This window comes from Eschrichtius robustus, chromosome 13 (genome assembly GCF_028021215.1).
Source record: "Eschrichtius robustus isolate mEscRob2 chromosome 13, mEscRob2.pri, whole genome shotgun sequence".
In the NCBI taxonomy this organism is placed as follows: domain Eukaryota; kingdom Metazoa; phylum Chordata; class Mammalia; order Artiodactyla; family Eschrichtiidae; genus Eschrichtius; species Eschrichtius robustus.
In genome coordinates, this window is record NC_090836.1 from 55,507,336 (window position 1) to 55,531,145 (window position 23,810).

Below are 23,810 nucleotides of genomic sequence, written 5' to 3' on the forward strand. Positions count from 1 at the left end.
TACATTCCTCCTACCTGCAAATCTGGTCTCTTCAGCTCTTGTTCTTTCCCACTGGCTCGCCAGCCTGTCTTGTCATCTCTTATTTCATTCATTTCTTGATATTCATCCAAGCCCCCAGGCACACAGCTGTCTTGTCCCCATTCCCAGCCTAGGTCGTGAAAAAGCATCCTCCTGGAATGCCTTCCTCTCAGCGCTGCTCACTGGCACCCGGGCCTCCTTTGCTCTCTGTGAGCAAGCTCTCTGCCTGTAGGGTCCTGCACTTGACTGCCACTTCCTCCAATAAAGGTCTCTGGCCTCCTTCCTCCAACTGAAACCTGATGACACCATACACCTCAGGACCCTCTCCAACCAGAAGGTATTTTCCCTCACGCTCCCTGCCTGGGGCAAGGAGAGAGAAGGGTTTAGAATACTCCTTGCTCCCTGTATGCAGTGCTGTTTATCTCAAATCACTCCTATTTCAAGTTCCATATTCTGTATTTATTTCTGCTTTGTCTCATCTTCAAACCCATAGTTTTCTGTTTTTGCAAAGTCCCTCCATTTCCTCACTGACTTCAGGACTTGGCTCTTAACCTACCTCCTCTAACCCTTCGTTATCCTCAGCACCTTTGACATTATGGCCATAATCTCCTAACATGCTGGCTTGACGGTTCTTCATCTCTCTCAATGCCAGTTACTAGCAGTTCCATCCTCCTCCATTCTCTGCCAGCAGACCCCGATGCTGGACCCCATCTTCCTTCAGAGTGGATAGAGCTCCAGGATCTCAATATCTGAATCCTCCTTATTGATCACACGTCCTTATGAGCCATCTTCCCAAGTCCCTACGATCTGACTTTCTCCTCTTTAGGACGTCTAGTCCCATTTTCTCTCACTTGTCTCCTAGTCTAATGGCTTTCAAACAATATTTTTGGCAACAGATATTTCCCCCCCTTCATATGAAAGCACGTAAGAGACGCCCTTGTATTCCAGATAAAAACACAGCTGTTGCAGGTAGTGAGGTAGGAGCAGAACACTCTAGAAGCCTCTGCCTCCCTCACGTGAGAATCTGGTTTGCAAGCCATCATCTTTCCTCGTTGCCTTTTTTTTTTTTTTTAATTCAAACAGAAGGTCACAAAAATTATAATCATCCTCATCAGTTCACTCAGTCCCATGTAATTAATTTTTTTTTTCATCTTGATCTTTTGTTAGCACTTTTATAAGTTCATCAGTTTTCCATTAGAGTTCTGAAAATGCGTATTCATTCAGTTCAGCAGTATAGTCGGTTACCAGCTCGTTGCCTTTTCTAACGTCATTTTCCTCCATACTCCACCTGGACCTCCGGTGACCATTTCAATGATGCCTCTGCTAGTATTCTTACACCTCATGTGACTTTGTCTACTCTCATACACCATAGTCTTTGGTAATAGCCAGTCACTCCACTGCTGTTACTGAGTTGCTGAAGGGTGCTACGGAAAGTCATGATGAATTCACATTATTCTCTATGGGGCCCTGGAATCTTTTGTGGTGTGATATTTTGGCACCTTATTTGATTCCTCATGGGATTTTTCACAAACATTTCTACTCTTTTAAGGGTCAAACTTTACTTCCTTTCCTACAAGACTGAAAAAATCCAGCCATTTGACAAGAATTCCTTAAACAACATGCTTCTCAACCTCAGTTTCTCAGTATCATCATGTGTTCTCCCCCTCCACCCCCACTTCAGGAGGATGTACAAGGCTAATTCTTCCTTTCATTATTTTTGATACTATCCCTCCCTTTCCACTCCCTCTGTGATTTTGTGCCATAAAAACTTCTCTCTTGACATTTTTCCTAACTTTCCTACTCACTCCCCTAGCTTTCTGACCTTTCTCTATAGATTTGTACTGATTCCCAAACTGTTTAAAATTGACTTCTCCCTTCACCCTTTACTGTAACTACTCTCACGGATGACTTCCTGATTGCCAAAAACAATGGCCTCATCCTCTCTAACCACTCTGCAGCAACTGGCTTTGGGAACTATCCCTTTCTTCCTGAAGTTCCTCTCTTAGTTTTGATGAAGCTTTGTTCTTAGTTTCTTACTTTTCCAGCCCTTACCACTTCCTTTGCCTTCTGCACTCCAAACATAGAGCTGACCACGGTTCTGTCCTAAGCGTTTTCTACTCTCATTCTTTCCCCCATTCACTTCCAATGCACCTGTAATATGACCTCTCATGTATCTTCTCGTGTCTCCCTCTCTAGACTCTCTCAAGCTCCAGTGATGAATTTCCTTGATGTCCCATCCACAAGGATGTCTCATTGACTCCTCAAACTCAACATCTTCAGATTGAGTTAATCATCTTCTCCTTCTCATGGCCACCACTATTTCTACGAATGGGACCATCATGTTGATAGTCCTCCAGGCTTGAAATCTCAAAGAACCTTTGACTCACAACTCCTCATTGTCTTAAATCCAATCAGTTGCTAAGTTCTTCCAGGATGATGACTAAAATATATCTTGTATAAATCCTCTTTTCCTTTCTTATCGCCAATGCCTTAATTCAGGCTCTCATTACTTTCATTGCATTCATTATTCCAATTATTCTAATATACCTGTTTCTGGGTCCCCTCATGTCCAGTGCTTTCTGCATATTATTGCCAGATTAACTTTGTTTAAGATGAGGCCCCAACTTCTCTACTCCCCTAGAGCACAGCCTCATCACTGCTAGCAGAGATTACTACATAGGGTTCCAACCAGTGTCCTTGCCCCTTATCTTTTGCTAACAGCTCCAAATTGCTCCCAAGGGGCTTTTCTACTATGCGAAGGTCACCCCCAAGTTTAGAATCTTTCAAGGGCTCCCGATTTCCTAGAGAACAAAATCTTCAATTCTAGCAGACTACGCAGGATCCTTCATAAGTTCATTTTCTCCTGCCCATCCAGTCTCATGTTCCCTTATGCTCTGTTCCTGAGTCATGTTCTCCAGGCCTGCTCTCATGCCTCTGCACCTCTGTATGTGCTGTGCCCTCTGCCACTTTAGCCCTTCCCTTGTTTTTTTTGATATTTATTTATTTGGTTGCACTGGGTCTTAGTTGCGGCAGGTGGGCTCCTTAGTTGCAGCCATGGGTTCCTTAGTTGCAGCAGGTGGGCTCCTTAGTTGTGGCATGGGGCTCCTTAGTTGTGGCATTCGAACTCTTAGTTGTGGCATGCAGGTGGGATCTAGTTCCCTGACAAGGGATCGAACCCGGACCCCCTGCATCAGGTGCGCGGAGTCTTATCCACTGCGCCACCAGGGAAGTACCCCCCTTGGGTTTTTAATGTCCCGTCCCTTGCCTTATCCAGACAGAATTAGGTATTTACTTTTCTACATTTCCACTTTTCTAATACATGGTCCTAGTTCAGCATTTATCAGGTTTTTATTTGCCGGCCTGTCTCTCCACTTGACCCTGAGTTCTTTAAAGCTTGGGACCAGATCTTTTCCTCTCTGAAATTCCAGTGCCTGCAACATTCCATGAAGGCTAAACTCATGAGGAATGAATCCAGTTTTGAAATATCAACACTTTCCTTTTTGGAACCAGCACTTGATGTAGATTCTGCTGAGTCAAGGAATTAGATGTTGTTCTTTGGGACCCTAATTTTTCTACCATGTAGATCATTCCAGCACTGAAGCTGACATGGCAGAGGATGGTGAGATGGATCATTTTTCCAGTAGGAGTGAGGAAAATCTACTTCTTAAGAAGCACCATCATTGTCCTTTCCCAGCAGAATTAATGTCAATGAGGTTAAAGTAGCCTGTATTAGGGGATGAAAGTAGCCTCCAACCCTAAACTTTTTTACAGATGGTGGCCCACAATTCCAAGATCTGACACATAAACTATCAAATAGTAATTCAGATCATATTTTCTAGTGTGCCTTTGTTGATATCAGCTGTACTTTGATTGCTCTCCAGACCATACATTTTGTTACTGATGGCCACAAAACCAGTAGAAAATACCATTTCCTGTCAGTAAGGATCTGGAGAGTTGCATTTCTTTCCAGTTAGTACTCATAGCAGGTGGGAATATAATATTAGAACATCACCTATTTGGCAGATGACTGGCACCCTGTCTTCTTACTTTTTGGACTTCAACAGGAATACTTTACTTTCTATGGAACTTTCTATAGGTTCACATTAATATTTTTTTCCATTGCGATCCCAATTTGGTATAGGTTTTTGGACTACTCATTTGGAGTTAAACATTATTTTTGAATTGTTAAGTCAGCCGATTACTATTACCACTAAGAAAAAATCAAGAAGGAATAGTAATTTAATAGTAATAGGGGGAATTAGTTTAGATATAGTAAAGACTTTCTCAAAGAAGACACTTGCTATACTTTTCAGGAACAGTTAGAGAAGATAGTTGAGGAATTTTGTTCTCTAGAAGGTTTTGAAATAGAAATTCACTATGGGTATCACTAAATTCATAACCTCTGTCTGGAGGCAAGTTGAAGTGATAGAGATTATTAGGACATTTAATTTAGAATTAGAATATATTAAACATTGGTTTTACAATTTTATGAAGAATATAGGATGATATTAAATAATCTAGGATACCATTAACTCTAAAAGTCCTCTGACATACTAGAATCTGTTCTTTGAAACAGTAAAATTTCACTGGAAATTCAATGTACTGATTACTCACACATACTAACGTCTTGAAAATTACTACCAGAGATGAAAAAGATAAATTGAAGATTTAAAGATGATGGGCCAGAAGAAAAAACAACCAATGTTACTTGGAGGAGAAAAAGATGAGCTTGATTATCCTGCTTCACTAATGTGGTCAACCAGCAGAAGAAAATAAAGGTGATGTATGAATTATAACCCTGTAGTTTAAACAGCTGTATAAAGCATTCTCTCTCTCCAGCAGCAAATACTCCTGCAAGGTACTAGTTCTGGCCTGAGGTCTGCCTGTTTCTACTCATAGGTGAAGATGGAAAAGAATACATTGCTGACATGCTGTTTGAATACTGCTAACTGGTGTGTGCCAAGGTTGTGCTCAGGATTTGCATCTGCTCTGTCCTGTTCTCACTCCCATTTGGAGGGTTCTGCAGAAGATGACCCTGTGTTTTTGTCAATTCTTGTCTTTCCTAGTGTAAGAAAGGGAGGGGAGGCCAAAGACAACTGGTTAGATCCTAAAGTTTAAAAATCTGCCAAATGTTTCCTTAATTTAGATGGCTATGAGATTTACTGTCAGATATGAAAAGCATTTAAAAAGTATATAGAGAAGTGGACCTCAAAGATTTTTTTTTTAAAACAAGTGAAAGTGCGAACACAGGCCCCCGCTAACGCAAATTATGCAGTCGAATGTCCCTCATTTGGGGAAATCGCAGGAGTCAGCGCATCCGGAGTACAAAGGATGAGACTCGCCCTGGGAAAACCACCTTCATGATCATGGTATCTCCCCTGCCACGTAGGTATCAAAGATTTATTAATGTATTGTGTTTGCCATTCTTGGATCCGGTAACTGAAGACCTGTATCTCACTAAAGTTTCCCACATTAGAGTCCACCTGCTGTGGACTCAGCACATTGTGTATCACGTGATCCAGCTCAGGAGACAGTGGGAGTGGCTAACAGCTCTCTTCTCCAAATGGGGGTGGAGGCAGCTCTTAAGCTGTCCCCTTTGAGGGCTCCCTGCATGGTCATTTATAAAAGCTTACCATGAGCTTTGTCTTATGTTCTTTTTTTCAGGGGCTGCTGGAAGGGACAAAAATTGTTCGGTTATTTTCACTCTCTTCCTTTCAGCTCTTTTCAATGGTGCCCTCCCTAGTAGTAAGTGATAACCACAGAAGAGGCAAAGATTATTCTGAGAATGTGTTCTAAGTTCTACCCTTTTCTGCAATTCAGGCAGACTGGGAACAGGCAAGCGTCTACACTGGCTCTATGTACTGGAGCAGGAAGCAGGGGGAACTAGCCAGACCCACTGCTCAGTCATGCCCTGCCATCACGGGGGATGATGGGGTTCTGGAAGGGGCCTTGGCCTCCGTGGCAGAAAAAGGGGCAGCTCAGGCCGTGGGGGAAAGGTCAGTAAGAATCCGGAAGAGGTGACAAGAGGGCTCCCTCTGTGACATGGCTCTGCCACCCTCCCAGGGCTTTGTGACACTCCTGGAAGCCTAGTGCAGGGGGTACTTATCATTTTCCCTGTGACACAAACATGGCACTTTACTCTTTTAATCCTTGTAACACGTTGTTACAGACTTCCTGTATTTTCCCCTTTGGTCAATGACACAGAATGTTTTAATATTTATGTGAGAAGATTTCATTCTTTTCTGGCCATGTCTTTCCTTTGTATTAGAAACATATGTAAGAATTTTTTCTGTTCTGCAGGCTCTGGCCTCAACTCATCACCAATACGGCAAAGAGACTATTATTATATTGTGACTTTGCCATGATTCGGCATCCATACAAATGGCCTGGTTGCCATAGAAACGTAAGTATTAGAAAGGGGGCAGCAAATAGTGGCACAGAATAAAGACATAAGTAAAGTGATGGAAATAAACCATGGTATAGTGAGAGTAGCAATAAAACTTTTATTATCAGTTATTTGGGAAAACCTTTACATCTAACGTGACCATACCAAGCTTAAGCAAAAGAGAAAAAGAAAACCAAAAAACTAAATCCTCAGTTTTTTTCTGACTTTGGAAAACTATCATTAGTTTATTTTTTTTAGGTCTTTCTGAAGTGGGAATAAAAGTTTATAGTTTTTGTATCTTATTGTTTGATTAAAATACAAATGTATGATTTCCCAAGACAAATTCTGATAGGTACATGGTCAGTGGTGCTCTACTGGCTACAGTCTACAGCAAACATAAATATCAAGAAATTTCTAGAACCAGGTTTCTGCTTATATTTCTACTATGTTGGAGAATATGTGCTGTTTCAAGAGAGAATTTATCAGTTGGTTATGGGTATTGGTGACAGCGTGGTCTCAGCTTTGTTTCCTACTACAAACTTCAAGATGTGTAGGGCTTCCCTGGTGGCGCAGTGGTTAAGAATCTGCCTCCCAATGCAGGGGACATGGGTTGGAGCCCTGGTCTGGGAAGATCCCACATGCTGCGGAGCAACTAAGCCCGTGCGCCACAACTACTGAGGCTGCGCTCTGGAGCCCGCATGCCACAACTACTGAGCCCACGCGCCACAACTACTGAAGCCTGTGCGCCTAGGGCCTGTGCTCCAAAACAAAGAGAAGCCATTGCAATGAGAAGCCCACACACCGCAACAAAGAGTAGCCCCTGCTCGCTGCAACCAGAGAAAGCCTGTGTGCAGCAACGAAGACCCAACACAGCCAAAAAAAAAAACCCAAAAAACAAAAAAACTTTAAGATGTGTAAACATCTACTTGAGATGGCCAAACAGATTATCATTTATTTGTAGTCACTAATATCCTTAATCAAGACAGCAGTCTTACCACACACAAACAAATGTTTGGCCATTAAAGCAGAAGTATGAACATGAATGCATCCGTTTTAATTGCCCTTCCCTGCTGAGGGCTGTTAGCCTGTTTTCTCTCAGTAAGCAGTGTTGCACAAGAAGCCATTTTATGTAAAAAATCTCATATAAAAATATCCACCACAAATCCTGAGGCATTAAATGGAAGACTCAACCTATGTATTATGTCAAAGTGGAACCATGTGAAAAATGCCTACATTTGAGAGCAGTGTCAACATTTCAGATTTAGGTATCATAACAGCAAACACTTAAGCTATTCAAAACAGCTAACAATGTCAATAGCACTTACTATTTAATAAGTATTGTTCTAGCATATATATATGTTATATATATATAGTATATATATAATTATAGTTCTTATTTCATTGGGTAATTGTGAAGATTATATGAGAATATATCATTATTCACACATATATATGAACATATCATATATATATATGAATATATAGTCTAGAGTGTATTTCTTGTCCTGCACGTTCCTTTCAGTGACGAGAATATATACATACACACACACACACACATATACACATTTTCATATAATCTTCACAATTACCCAATAAGGTAAATACTATAATTAGCCCCACTTTGTAGCTAAGAAGGCTAAGGTACAGAGAGCTTAAAAGATCTGCTCAAGGTCCTAGAGCTAGAAATTAATGACACTGGGATGAGAACCCACACAACCTGGTTCCAGAGGCTATGCTCATAACCAGTTCACTATGTTGCCTTCAACTCATTTCTTCCACGAGTAAATAATTTACTCTCTCGAGTCAGCTAAGAAACATATGAGGCTCTAGAAGCTCCTGGTTCTCAGTCTTCCTTCTATTTACCTGTACTAAAGATGACAAATCTTATATTTGAAGGGATATGCACGTCAATATCATGAATACAGCACAGTGGAGGTTTGCGATGGTTTTCCTTGTAAGGAAACCTCAGGTTCTTATAACATGAAGAGACTATGTCCCAGTATGGGTGATGGCTGGTCTCCTACACTGATGGTGGCATTGGTAGGCCTGGCCACAGACCCACCTCTGAAGATGAACCTCTGGCAAACCAGCTGAAGAGCCAATAGATCCAACCACCCTTCCTCACAAGAACATCTTCTCTTTAACACCAGTCTTGAAGTACCTGGGTTTGGTTTTGTTTAGGTAACTTAAGAGTGGTCCTTACTTTATCCCCATGGTAAGCACAGGAAGAGATTCCATCTTCTTTGAGCTTCTTTACAGGAATCACAGTCATGGCCACCAAAAAAAACAAGAAATACTCACACCTCTCTAGACTATGATTAGATCTGGTTGGAGAGATAGGTGTTCTCTTCCTTTAAAACTTATGTGATTATGATGAGAGATTATATTCTGCCCTCCCGTCACCACAAAAGAAAAATTTAGGAGTGATGTGTTTCTTCCCTTCTTCCCTAAGGCATTCAACCACCCTTTTCTTGTTTACATGTACAACCAGCTATCCAGAAGCAAGCAGCCAACCACATCTTCCTAGTCTTGCCTAATCTATAATGTGCTTGGCTGTCCCAGAAGATCATATTTCTAAGAATCACAGTCGAAATTCCTGGACCTTAGGATGCTTGTTGTAAAGACCAGCATCCTTCAATCTTCCTGACGCTGGAGTGAGTAACAGAGATATATGTTAGGGCAGAGATTTTCAGTGGGGCAGGTTCCTGGGGAAAGTATTAGAATCTTGGGGAGTGAAATACAGTTTGAAAATGCACATTCAAGGGGAATGAGACACAGTTTGAAAACGCATGTTTAAACTTATCATTGCCTTTCTTGCAGGGGGAGGTCCATGAAATATAATTTAGTATGAAATTTATAATAATACTAAACAACTGCATGGAACTCTTATATTTATCAAAAGGGGGACGTAGTTTTCAAAAAATTGCTTTAGGGTGAATAAGAAACTAAGAACAAAGACTTCATGTCCAAAACTACCCAGGATATAAGGAAGGAGTCTTAAAGAAAAAAAAAAATCACATCTTTGGTTATTTTATCAGATCAAAAGAGCAAGAAAAAGATCTCAAAAAAAAGTTATAGGCAAAGGTAGAATGAACTAACAAATTCAGTCTGAAACTGTATTTGGTGCAATCATTACCATGTCGATAAGAGAGATCATTTCAACGGTCTTTGGCACAGGGCTGCGAGCTGCTTAGCGTCTACCTGCGAAACACTCTTCCTGCAGGTTTCCTTATATCCAAGACTCCAACGGACCCCCACGTTTCCTCCAGGCCAAAAGTCATTGGCTAACATTTCACTTACGTGAGCTTTTGAAGTCTTTCTTTTTCAACCTCCTCCTCATCATGGTTCCACGTGGGCTAGTGGAGTAGAGGCTTCGAGGCAAAGTCCCCATGTTCAGGGAACTCAGGCTGTATGCACTCGTGGAGGTAGGAGAGAAGGATGAAGACAAAGCTGCTGTAAAAGAGTGAGGACTTGGCACAGAGCATTCTCAGGTGGGGTGTGAGCCTGCCACACCTGCCAACCAGCAACAATACAGAAAGACACACAAGAGGCACAGCAATGGCTAGTAGGCACCCCAACCAATCAGAGACCAGATCTCAGGAGCCATGGAGACAGCGCTTTAGAGTCTGAGTTACAAGGGCCCGGAAATGCCTGAGGAGTAGCACTGATCCTCATAAGTATAATGCAACACCGAGAGGCTCTATGAATTTTGCTTTAGACAAAAAAGTAAACATTAAAACAAGTTTCTCCATAAACAACAACTCAATGCATCAAATACATAACCTCATTTTCATAGATGTTTTCTGACATGAATTTCACAAGTGGTTCCACATACACAAATAAGGTCTGAGAATACTGTACTGTATATACTATCCTGCATTGTTATTTCCTGACCACACCTAAAGCATTTGGAACCTTTACGTCCTTTCCTAATAACAAATGCTTTCTGATGGAAAAGAAGGACTTAAGAGATGACAGAAATGATAAGTTGCTACTACATAAAGAAAAGCACACCACACCCATGAAACCAAAAATGGTATGAATCAGATGAGGAAGGGGTGAGAAGAATATAATTTAAGTAAAAGACCAGGAGGCGAAAGCCTGGAACATTACGAGGGCTGTTTGGAGGAGGTGCTTTCGCGAATGTCAGGGCTGGCGCTCTGCAATGGTCAGGGTGGTACGTATTATAGTGATGGTAGGTGTGAAGACTGCAGTGGTCGCTGGCCCAGGAATCCCAGGGAGGTTGCCTGTCGCTCCTCTGAATTTTCACTGCCCATATGAAGTGATGATGAGAAATAAGAAAAACAAACAAACAAAGAACCAAAAAAAAAAGAGGAAAAAGTAACTGAATTGCACAAATAAAAAGTGTAACAAAAAAATGAAAGCTGCTTGCAAAAAAAAAAAAAATATATATATATATATATATATTGACTTTGCCCTTTTCTCAGTGGTCAGCAAAACTGATGATTAACATCAGGGATGGTAACTTTTCATCTTCCCAAGAATAATGCATGTCTTTCCCCAGCCCATTTTTTCTCCTTTTAAGATGACTATTGAATCAATTTCTAATCTCCCCCTGTGCTTCACAGCAGAGATTAAAAACATTTTTTTTTAAACTTAAAAGTCAACCCCACAAAGATCTATGGCACAAGATTAGTGATTAAAGATTTGCAAATCTTGGCCAGTTAGTAGCACTTGTTTTGAGAAAAAGGAAAGAAGGAACGATAAATCACATTGGCTCCTGATTCAAGGGGTTTACTAGTCACACATCAAAATTTACTGCTCTGACATTTTAATTACACTACTATTCATCCCTTGAACTTGATTTTTCTCAACAATAAACCACTCTAATCATCTATCATTATCAGGATCTTATTTATACTCTAATCAGAAGATAAAAGTCTCAATATATTTTACAATTTGGGGGGTATTTTTAAAAGATGTATTTACATTTGAAAGAGATATTTAATTATTAAAGTATTTCAAATACTTTATATTTCCTTAAGATGCCATGAAATTTTAATAAAGTCAATTTCAAAATTCTGGTGTCCCCTTTATTTTCAAAAAATTGTATATCATATTTCCATTCTAATTTCAATATTGTTTAGATTTGATTTTCTACCCAGTGTTCTGAAATACGAGCACTTTTATGTTTGTTACTATATTGACATGAAATTTTTCATTTAAGTATCTTAAAAAATGAAAAATAAAATATGAACTTTTATCTCCTACTGTTATGATTCTAAGGTTAGATGCCTTACATGTGAATGATTTTGCAGCATCTATTCATGTAGTGAGGTCAAATACTCTGTAAGTATTTAAAGGAGGGTTATTTACATAAGAGTTTAGATTATACCATCCGTGATATCAGTTTCACTGGCCACTTCACAGCCTTTCTGGAATGAGACAGTAAATGGAACAAAAGCACTAGTGTGGACAGATCACCATGGGCTGAGGCCAACCTGAGCTTCTGTTCTGGCTCCAGCCCGTCTTCTGTATATGACCCTGGCCAGTTACTCAACCTCTCGAGGCCTCAGTTTTCTCATATGTCAAGTGGAGATCATGAACGCATCTATTCCACAGGCCAAGTGTGAGAATTATGTACCTAAGGTGCTTAGCATGATGCTTGTACACAGAATAAAATCCAATGACCCTTTATGAATAGCATTGATTCTGTCTACTTTCTATCTACTTGCCAGTGAATCATCTTTTAAAGGAAATAGATGCATCTCTCACTCAACAAATTTCACTCACTGGGCACTTAAGTTTAGAGACTATTTCAGGAATCTGCAGCACACTTTTCTGGCCACCATAATTTTGTAACCCTAAACCATCTGGCCCTTTCTTTCTATCCACTGCTGTTTCTAGTTTGGGTTCCATCTCCCTCTCCACTATTCTACTTTCAAGCCACCATCTCCTTCACCTAGATCACTTCCTCATCTTCAGACTTGCCTCCCTGGTTCATCTCTGTATCCACAATACAGAATGATCTTTCAAATACGTAAGTTAGATCATGTGACTCCCATTTAAGGTACTTCAATGGGTTACAATTACAAACAGAATCAAAAGTGAGTCCTACTTATCTCTCCAGCTTCATCCCCTATCACTCTCCTCATCACTGTCTGTTTGAGCCATGTTGGTCTTCTGTCTTGTCTTAGAACAAGCCAGGCTGCTTCCTGCCTCAGGGCATTTGCACTTCCTGTTCTTCCTACCTCTAATATTCTTCTCCCCCTTGTTTGCATGGCTGGCTTCTTACTATCATTCAGGTCTCAGCTCAGGTACCAATATCTCAGAGTTGTTCTGACCCCCTTGGATGAAGTAGTTGCCCTCTCCCATCCATGCTATCCCATTGCTGTTTTATATTCTTCATAGCACTTATCGCTGTCTGAAATGCCTTTATTTATTTAATATACTTTTAATGTTTGTCCCTCTATACTGGAATGTAAATTCCATGAGAATAGGAATCCACTTTGCTTGTCTTGCTCACTAGATGTATCATGGCAACTAGAACAGTGTCTGGTATATAATGACTGATGAATGAGTGAATGAATGAGTGAATGGATGCATGCATGAATGAACAGGAATATCAGCCAGAGGGTTCATGCCCACACTGTCCACACTGCAGCAGCAGTTTCCTTGGGATAAAGAGCACTGCCCAGGAAGTCCCTGATGGATTCTCTTTCACCATCCTTATTCTACTTTAGGGTGTACCAGAAGACTTTTTAGCAAGATGCAGTCATTGCTGGGTCTGGCTAATCTACCCCACAGCCATTCTATTGAGCTCTGTAAAATACTGTCAAATGAGGGACAGTGAGTGAACTTCAGAATTCTACACTCACTTTCGACCCAGTTCTTTATGGAGTGCTTTGAAAATTACTGGGCATTTTTGATTACTGTCAAACCCAATTAATAACTCAATAAGAAAGCCATTGAGCACCTATTGTATGCCTGGCACTGTGCCATTTGTGGCAGGCAGGTTAAATGTAGGTCATAACATTTACTTTGACTTTGAACTACTACTGGGGACTCAATCTTCATACACATAAAATAATTGAGACAAAAATTATATTCGATAATGCACAAAACTGCATGCCATGGATAATGAATGCAAAAGGCATTCAACAAACAATGTAGGCCAGAGAAGACAGCTATAGCCTATTTTGAACGTGCACTCTAAATCTACTGTTATATGGTGGTGTACTTAATACTCATATGTTAGGCAAGTATTTTAGTTTAAAAATTAGATGTTACATTTTTGGCATGCTCTTTCATTTTGCAAAAAATATTCATTTATATTTTCCCATTTAATGGTCCCCATAATAACAGTCAGCTTTCACTGAGTACTCGCTATATACCAGGCACTGTGCTAAGTGCTTTTACATGGATTATCTCAGACAATACTCACGATATACCTATGAGGTAGGTATTATTACAATACGCATTTTACAGATGAAGAAACTGAGGTATAGAAAAGTTGGGTAACTTGCTAAGTTCCCAAGTGGTGGAGTCAGAATTAAAGTGCTCAAAGTCTGACTCTGAGTTGCTGCCCTCAGCCACCACACTCCACTGCCTCTTCCTATGTGTGTTCCTAAGTCCTTTGTTACAGATAAACAGCAAGGAAAATATAATGTTTTTCCTATCATTCCATGGTGACATTGCTGTTGAAATCTTGAGGTATCTGATATGGAAGGTACTTCTGTTTGTTCTCTTCTCTAAGTGTACCCTCTTGTCCTGTCCAGGAGTCCAAGGGTGTAGGCAACAGCTACTCTGGTGGTTGCTCCTGGGGCTCAGAAATGGAAGTCCTCCTGGTACTGAATGTATAGAACCTCATGACTCTGCTCACATTTTCTTTTCCAAACTCTTTTACAAAGTTTCCTCCAATCATGACTATGTCTCCCAAAGACCCTCAGTGGGAACAATTTCTGAGCTCTTTAGAAAACTCATTCTTGTTGGCTTTTTGAATGTTGCTACTTCCCAGCAAAAGGCACAGTTAATCTATTCCTGGTTGATGTGCTCATTTCTATATTTCCCCGAATGCTATATTTTCCTGAATGCTTTGTTGCTAAGCAAAATCTAGGAAATGTTATATCTCCATCCACCTATGGGATGAGAGACATGCTGTTTAGGTATCAGAGATTTTGAAAAAATAACCAGAGCTTTCTTGTAGTAAAAGGGTAAAACTATGTAAAACAACACCACTACATACCAAAACAGAAGTTTGAGAATTAGAAACACAATAACATTTTTGAGGATTAACGGGGATTTAACTATGTTTAAGAGCCAATATTTATTTCTTCTTGGAAATACGAGTCTGATTTTAATGTAAAATGTAGGGAGATGTCTGTATGTTAGATAAAGAAGATGGTGAACAATTTTCAACAAAAGTGGATGACAGGGTCAAAAACAGAAGCTAGAATTACTAAAATGACCAGCCCTTCACCCCCCTGAAAAATCACAAATGACGTCAGGTTTTCCACAGTGAAGAAAAGAAAAATTAATTTTTGGTCTCCATCCATTTTAGTATATAAATTCATCTTCTCAGACTGTCTTGGCAGGTAAAAATATTTAATAGTTCATGAGTGGAAACTATTTGAACTATTTATGATTTGTATACAGGGCAAATAAAAGGTGGGAAAAATGAGGTTGCTAAAGACAATGACATTTTTATAGGGTCTGTTCACTTTCCTGATTCACTGATACCAGAATTTACCAAGCGGAATCTCATGCTGAAAAAGCACTAGGCAGGGCAGAAGTTGAGACACAGATGTAGGGAACAGACATATGGACACCAAGGGGGGAAAACTGCAGTGGGGTGGGGATGGTGGTGTGCTGAATTGGGCGATTGGGATTGACATGTATACACTGATGTGTATAAAATTGATGACTAATAAGAACCTGCAGTATAAAAAAACAAACAAACAAAACAACTAATAAAAAAAAAAAAGCACTAGGCAGTGTGCACTGTTGTGCCCACTGTGCCCCAAATCCAGTGGCGACTTCAGATTAATTTAGAAGAAACTTAACGGTTTTAGAAATCTCCCTTCTCAGCCAGTGAGCGGGAAAGGCCTGCATGGCCCCTTGACGGGAAGGGAATGTTCCCATAAATGGCACCCCCTTATCATTTCCGTTCAAATGAGGCAGAATTTCATAACCTGCCTCGGCTGCCTCATTTCTCCAACTCCAATGTGTAAAATTAAAATCTGATAAAGGGAATGCTGTACTGGAGATTTTCATTAGCTCCAGGGCTGTCTAAGCTCCATCTAATTAAAAAAGGTTGCATCCAGCTGACTCATTCAGTATGAAAATTATTTGGTACCTCTTTTTTTTTCTAAACTGTGGAAAAGTGCAGCGTGTTTTAGAAGGTTGGAGACATAGGATACAAATGACCTCCTCATAAGCAAAATTTCGGTTCCAGAGAAAATTCTTCTCTTGCTAACTAAACATACAGAAATGTGTTCTTCGCCTTTAGGAAGCCCTGATAGTATTAGTGAGGCTTCGAGGAACTGGTTTCAAGGAATAAAAATGGAGGGTGCTTGGTTTAAGGAAAAGGAGGGAGGAGGGTTGGAACAAAGACCTCACTGGAGAGTCTTTCTTCATTTGATTTTGGGCTCAAAGTCCTTTTTCTTGCACTGGGTTTTATTTAAAGATGCTTAGGTGGGATGGTATATAAATGCTCAGCAAGCAGATCTGTGAGCTTCAAGACAGTGAAAATGCAGATTCCCTCAATTGACACTTGTTACTGCATAACTGTAGTGAAATATTCTGATACTCCCAGGGGAAATATTTGGTCAGAAAGGTTGTTCTCCATCCTAAGAAAAAAACTACTCTGGTGAACAGACAAAATCTAGAGAAAGTCATCCCTCATGCAACTGTTCCCACCCACCTCCCCCAATATTTGAAGGGTCTGGCATGATACCCACTTTATTTTTAAAAACTGGGAGTTTTACTATTTGCCTTTACTGTCCTTTCAGCAGAGTGGAAATTCAATATGAATAACAGGAAGTCAAATTATTTCCCTTCTCTCCACACTCAATTTGCACCAAAGGCTTTAAAAAAAAAATCAAAGAGTACAAGCCTGAAAATTCTATTTCAAACAACCTTTCTTTCCTCAATTTGCGGGTTTCAAGTAAATTACCTGTGGCTTGGGAAAAGGGATTTGGAAGATGAAGAAGAGTAAACAAAGATCACCTGTGGTTTTGAAAAGAAATGACAGAGGCAGAATTAAACTCAGCGTCTCCCTGCTTTCTAACTCTGCTGGAGAAGCAATCATTGCAAGGGGAGGATTAACAGATATTTATCCGGATGGATCCTCTCACCATGGTCAGGTCCCTTCAGGGCCAGGCGGGTCTGATGATGGGGAAGAATCTCAAGCTTGACCTGGTCGGTGGTGTTGGCCAGGAACTGGGTTGCTTCTGCGAGCGTACAGTACTCCATGCTGGTCCCGTCGATGGACAGGATGTGATCGCCCACGTGCAGAGCACCACATCTATGGAAAGGAGAAAGTCTCACTACGATGGCGAGCCGTCCTCCTGGGATTCCAACTTTCACGTCCTCATAGTTAAAACTTCACACAGTTTTCACTTACTTAAGAAAGAAAAGGAATCGTTTGGATGTTATAGGAAACACCGCCTCTCAGATGTTAAGTTCCTTGGATATGAAGAGGAATGTAAAACCTTGTAGAATATACAGAAAAACTCAAGGAAATGTGTTTTTTTGTCCTTCATAAAAAATATATTATTTGGGGGGGTGGTGATGCTGCAAGTTGAGGGGAAGTGAGCAGGAAGGGAGGGAAGAACAGGAAAATGTTTCCCCTTGACTTTTTTCTGTGATTTTTCCTCCTAGGTTTTTACATCTGTGAGTTGGTAAACATTCAGAATGTGAAGATGTGACTCACAGAATGGGAATAGGGTCATTTACAACTATTTTCTGTGTTAATGGGAATAACTTGGGGAAAGATTGAGCCAGTGCTTGCTCAGAATTGTCTCACTCAAGCTCCCAGATCACCAGTGCTTGATTACTGTGTTTTATTTTGTTTTTCTGGAGTTAAACAATTATTAGTACAAAAGCTCTCGATGATGATGGAAATTATGCAGGAGTCAAAGAGTAGTCAGAGGAGGCCTTCGTGGTGAGTGGGGTGCGGGGGTAGCTGGGATGGGGGGCTGGCTGCTACATCCTGCTGAACTCAAGAGATTGGCTACTGGATGAGTTGAGAACAGCAAACACAGCAGTCAGCACCCCGAGGTACCAGTCAAGTGGACAGCTGCTTAATCTGCTAACCCGCTGCGAAATGGGAAAGAAACAGGGAGAAAATGAAAGCATCCTGCACCGTTGAATGGGAGAGCACCTGTGGGTCAACGGCCATGACTGTTAAAGGGCTGAATGTAGGTAACAGCCAGCACAGTGGAGCTGTAGATGGACCACTACAGGGGTTGCCACAGGTGCATCGGAGTCAGAGGTTCACCAGGCAGGGCCAGGGCCTGGGCAGAAGAGGGCTGGAAACATGCAGGGAGATTGGGTAGTCAAGTATTGGGTTGGCCAAAAAGTTCGTTCAGGTGTTTTGGTAAGATCTTACGGAAAAACCCAAATGAACTTTTCGGCCAACCCAATAGACCTAAACATTTCCACGGTGACCAGAGTCTACTTCTCAAGACAAAAGCATTTCAAGTCATCTAAAAATAAAATTCCACGTGGATGCACTTGGAGTGCTTCAGCTATGAGCTGGGGGTTTTCTTACCAGAAGCTGTAAAATAATTTATCAGGTGCTAAGGTAGTCTTTTTTCCCCCTTCTTGTAAGTCTAAAATATTAATTAGGAAGAAGAGTTCAGGATAAAAGTCTTGCATTTTTATTGTCATGGGAATGAATGATGTTTTCGGGGACCCTTGAAAATGGTGAAACCCTAAGACTAACACACTATGACGGTGGAGGGCCTTTCTTTCAAGATTGTATCATTTAAAAAATGTTGTTTTATTTATTTCAAAAAAAAAAGGAATAAGATTGTATGGTGGCAGGATTAATTGTTCACATAATAAAGATCTGCTTAGCTACCCTAAACCAAAAACGGGCTATTACCCTAGGACACAGTAGGTACATGTGCTGAGTTGCTTGACTTTTTTTCCCATTTCTAAAGGCCACACCAAACATTTGGGTGAAGCAACATTACATGATGGGGTGGCTGATAAGGCAGGTGAATTTTTAAGCGCTAGAACAGTAACTTGTTTTGTATATGAAGCTTGCATAAACTGGTAGAAGAGCTCTTTTTTTACTGTGTGTGTATATGTGTAGGTATTACATATGTGCATGTATATACATATATCAACATATCTCTACATATTTTAACACACATGCAGTTTTGAAGAGTAGGCACTCTCTATGACACTCACCTGTCTGCGATACTTGCAGATTTGATTTTGTCTATGACAATGACCTGTTTGTTACAGCACATCGAGGTAGTCAGGGCCACACCAAGGCTGGCACCAGGAGTTTTGGCAACTTCTACTAGTAGTGGCCCGGATGCTGTTGCCACAGAATCTATGGAAGAACAAATTTCAGAAAACAAAACAAAACAGGATAAATAATCAAACAGACACATGAAAAAGGTGGAGAATGTTCCGTCTGATGTTGACCTGTTAACGTTATCACTGAAACTTAGATTTCCTTCCGTGTACTATCCCCACGTCCAGTGTGTGGTAACTTCTTAGGGCATCTTTTAGGACACCCGTTCTATCGAGCTTGTATTACGGTAATATGCGCACGGGTTTATCTCTTCAATTAACACTTAAGCTTCACATCAGCTGGGATGATGTCTTGTGTACCTTTATGCCCTCTACATCACTAGGCACAGTGCCTGGCACATACTGGGTCTCTTGAGAAAAGTTTAAAAAATTAATTAACTCAATAAACATCGCAGCACCTACTATGAATGGATGGATAGATGGATGGATGGATGGATGGATGGATGGATAGATGAATGGATGGATGGATGAATGGATGGATGGATGGATGGATGGGAAGGAAGGGTGAATAGATGATGTCTCTAAGTAGGCCAATAGTAGGAAGGCATACACTACGTTAAATATGTAAATCCTGTGGGTTATCCCTATTCTGGCTCTGATCTAGGGGCACCTCTCCCTCAGAAGCATCTTCACACATGCTTTATTTTTAGCTTGGAACTCTCTTCATTCCATCAACTGGTACTTGGGGATGTTAACATCAATTCCTCTGGGAAGCCTCTCCTGACCTATGATTTGGTGAGATCCTTTTCTCCTGTGCTCCCACAGCCTGCTATTTTCCTGCTGTTGTCACACACACCTCACTCATTTTTAATGACTAGTGTGGATGACATGCCTCTGTCCTTTGCCAGATGGCAAGCTTGCTGTGGAGGCAGAGCATGTGTCTTGTCCATCACAGCATCCACAGTGTCCAGCATAATGACTGGCACACAGAGGTTGTACAATAAATAGTTGTTGATGAATGTATGAATAAGTGAGAAAACTCATTACATCATTTAAAGCTCAGAAGAGGCAGAGGTCACAAGGGAAAGAGGCCTGGACATGGACTTATAACACCTGTACTTATTTCTTCTTTTCTCAATATTTTGCGTAAATGAAGAAATCATGGTATCGTAGACTAGTCACTAAAATTTTCTAAGTCTGCTTTCTTACCTAGAAAATGGTACATTTTCCTCAGCGTTTACTACAATGGAAATCAATGTATAGTTAAAGCATTTTGTAATTTATAAAGTGCTATACACATAGAATATTATTATTATTATTATTGATATATTATGACCTCAAGCCTTTGAGTCATCTCACTTTTCAAGACTGTATATTTTTGGTAGTATTTTTTTTTTAACATCTTTATTGTAGTATAATTGCTTTACAATGGTGTGCTAGTTTCTGCTGTATAACAAAGTGAATCAGCTATATGTATACATATCCCCATATCCCCTTCTTCTTGTGTCTCCCTTCCACCCTCCCTATCCCACCCCTCTAAGTGGTCACAAAGCACCGAGCTGATCTCCCTGTGCTATGTGGCTGCTTCCCACTAGCCATCCATTTCACATGTGGTAGTGTATATATGTGCATGCCACTCTCTCACTTCGTCCCAGCTTCCCCTCCCACCCTCCCCGGGTCCTCAAGTCCATTCTCTACATCTGCATCTTTATCCCTGTCCTGCCCCTAGGTTCTTCAGAACCATTTTTTTTTTTTAGATTCCATATATATGCGTTAGCATACGGTATTTGTTTTCCTCTTTCTGACTTACTTAGCTCTGTACGACAGACTCTAGGTCCATCCACCTCACTACAAATAACTCAATTTCGTTTCTTTTTATGGCTGAGTAATATTCCATTGTATATATGTGCCACATCTTCTTTATCCATTCATCTGTCAATGGACACTTAGGCTGCTTCCATGCCCTGGCTATTGTAAATAGTGCTGCAATGAACATTGTGGTACATGACTCTTTTTGAATTATGGTTTTCTCAGGGTATATGCCCAGTAGTGGGATTGCTGGGTCGTATGGCAGTTCTATTTTTAGTTTTTTAAGGAACCTCCATACTGTTCTCCATAGTGACTGTATCAATTTACACTCCCACCAACAGTGTCAGAGGGTTCCCTTCTCTCCACACCCTCTCCAGCATTTATTGTCTGTAGATTTTTTTATGATGGCCATTCTGACTGGTGTGAGGTGATACCTCATTGTAGTTTTGATTTGCATTTCTCTAATGCTTAGGGATATTGAGCATCCTTTCATGTGTTTGTTGGCAATCTGTCTGTCTTCTTTGGAGAAATGTCTATTTAGGTCTTCTGCCCATTTTTGGATTGGGTTGTTTGTTTTTTTGATATTGAGCTGCATGAGCTGCTTGTATATTTTGGAGATTAATCCTTTGTCCGTTGCTTCGTTTGCAACTATTTTCTCCCATTCTGAGGGTTGTCTTTTCATCTTGTTTATGGTTTCCTTTGCTGCGAAAAAGCTAAGTTTCATTAGGTCCCATTTATTTATTTTTGTTTTTATTTCCATTTCTCTAGGAGATGGGTCAAAAAGGATCTTGCTGTGATTAATGCCATACAGTGTTCTGCCTATGTTTTCCTCTAGGAGTTTTATAGTATCTGGCCTTACGTTTAGGTCTTTAATCCATTTTGAGTTTATTTTTGTGTATGGTGTTAGGGAGGGTTCTAATTTCATTCTTTTACATGTAGCTGTCCAGTTTTCCTAGCACCACTTATTGAAGAGGCTGCCTTTTCTCCATTGTATATTCTTGCCTCCTTTGTCAAAGATAAGGTGACCATATGTGCGGGTGTTTATCTCTGGGCTTTCTGTCCTGTCCCATTGATCTATATTTCTGTTTTTGTGCCAGTACCATACTGTCTTGATTACTGTACCTTTGTAGTATAGTCTCAAGTCAGGGAGCCTGATTCCTCCAGCTCCGTTTTTCTTTCTCAAGATTGTTTGGCTATTCGGGGTCTTTTGTGTTTCCATACAAATTGTGCAATTGTTTGTTCTAGTTCTGTGAAAAATGCCATTGGTAGTTTGATAGGGATTGCATTGAATCTCTAGATTGTTTTGGGTAGTATAGTCATTTTCACAACGTTGATTCTTCCAATTCAAGAACATGGTATATCTCTCCAACTGTTTGTATCATCTTTAATTTCTTTCATCAGTGTCTTATAGTTTTCTGCATACAGGTCTTTTGTCTCCTTAGATAGGTTTATTCCTAGGTATTTTATTCTTTTTTTTGCAATGGTAAATGTGACTGTTTCCTTAATTTCTCTTTCAGATTTCATCATTAGTGTATAGGAATGCAAGAGATTTCTGTGCATTAATTTTGTATCCTGCTACTTTACCAAATTCATTGATTAGCTCTAGTAGTTTTCTGGTAGCATCTTTAGGATTCTCTATGTTTAATATCACACCATCTGCAAAAGGTGACAGTTTTACTTCTTCTTTTCTGATTTGGATTCCTTTTACTTCTTTTTCTTCTCTGATTACTGTGGCCAAAACTTTCAAAACTGTGTTGAAAAATAGCAGTGAGAGTGGGCAACCTTGTCTTGTTCCTGATCTTAGTGAAAATGGTTTCAGTTTTTCACCACTGAGAACGATGTTGGCTGTGGGTTTGTCATATATGGCCTTTATTATGTTGAGGTAGGTTCCCTCTATGCCTACTTTCTGGAGGGTTTTTATCATAAATGGTGTTGACTTTTTTCAAAAGGTTTTTCTGCATCTATTGAGATGATCATATGGTTTTTATCCTTCAATTTGTTAATATGGTGTATCACATTGATTGATTTGCGTATATTGAAGAATCCTTGCATTCCTGGGATAAACCCCACTTGATCATGGTGTATGATCCTTTTAATGGGCTGTTGGATACTGTTTGCTAGTATTTTGTTGAGGATTTTTGCATCTATGTTCATCAGTGATATTGACCTGTAGTTTTCTTTTTTGTGTGACATCTTTGGTTTTGGTATCAGGGTGATGGTGGCCTCATAGAATGAGTTTGGGAGTGTTCCTCCCTCTGTTATATTTTGGAAGATTTTGAGAAGGATAGGTGTTAGCTCTTTTCTAAATATTTGATAGAATTCGCCTGTGAAGCCACCTGGTGCTGGGCTTTTGTTTGTTGGAAGATTTTTAATCACAATTTCAATTTCAGTGCTTGTGATTGGTCTGTTTACATTTCCTATTTCTTCCTGGTTCAGTCTCAGAAGGTTGTTCTTTTCTAAGAATTTGTCCATTTCTTCCAGGTTGTCCATTTTATTGGCATATAGTTGCTTGTAGTAATCTCTCATGATCCTTTGTATTTCTGCAGTGTCAGTTGTTACTTCTCCTTATTCATTTCTAATTCTATGGATTTGTGTCTTTTCCCTTTTTTCTTGATGAGTCTGGCTAATGGTTTATAAGTTTTGTTTATCTTCTCAAAGAACCAGCTTTTAGTTTTATTGATCTTTGCTATCATTTCCTTCATTTCTTTTCCATTTATTTCTGATATGATCTTTATGATTTCTTTCCTTCTGCTAACCTTGGATATTTTTTGTTCTTCTTTCTCTAATTGCTTTAGGTGTAAGGTTAGGTTGTTTATTTGAGATGTTTTTTGTTTCTTGAGGTAGGATTGTATTGCTATAAACTTCCCTCTTTGAACTGCTTTTGCTGCATTCCATAGGTTTTGGGTCATTGTGTTTTCATTGTCATTTGTTTCTAGGGATTTTTTGATTTCTAGTCTTATAACGTTGTGGTCAGAAAAGATACTTGATACGATTTCAATTTTCTTAAATTTACCAAGGCTTGATTTGTGACCCAAGATATGGTCTATCCTGGAAAATGTTCCATGAGCACTTGAGAAGAAAGTGTATTCTATTGTTTTTGGATGGAATGTCCTATAAATATCAATTAAGTCCATCCTGTTTAATG

The 23,810-nt window shown here is 40.0% G+C and overlaps 1 protein-coding gene and 1 non-coding gene across 4 annotated transcripts in view; both read right to left on the reverse strand.

The window, feature by feature from the left end:
* GRIP1 (glutamate receptor interacting protein 1) overlaps nucleotides 1-23,810 on the reverse strand; it is a 454,025-nt gene that overhangs the window by 83,045 nt on the left and 347,170 nt on the right. For 2 of the 3 annotated variants that reach the window (XM_068560189.1, XM_068560188.1), the window contains exons 8-10: nucleotides 18,785-18,932; nucleotides 16,720-16,889; nucleotides 9,704-9,856 (exon numbers count right to left, since the gene is read on the reverse strand). In XM_068560189.1, coding sequence (XP_068416290.1) covers nucleotides 9,704-9,856; nucleotides 16,720-16,889; nucleotides 18,785-18,932 — 471 coding nt within the window. Of the gene's footprint in view, nucleotides 1-9,703; nucleotides 9,857-10,516; nucleotides 10,673-16,719; nucleotides 16,890-18,784; nucleotides 18,933-23,810 lie in introns of all 3 variants that reach the window. The other variant, XM_068560187.1, reaches the window with a different exon arrangement.
* LOC137776045 (U1 spliceosomal RNA) lies at nucleotides 5,248-5,411 on the reverse strand. Its single transcript, XR_011076167.1, has one exon. It is a non-coding gene; the product is annotated as a U1 spliceosomal RNA (small nuclear RNA).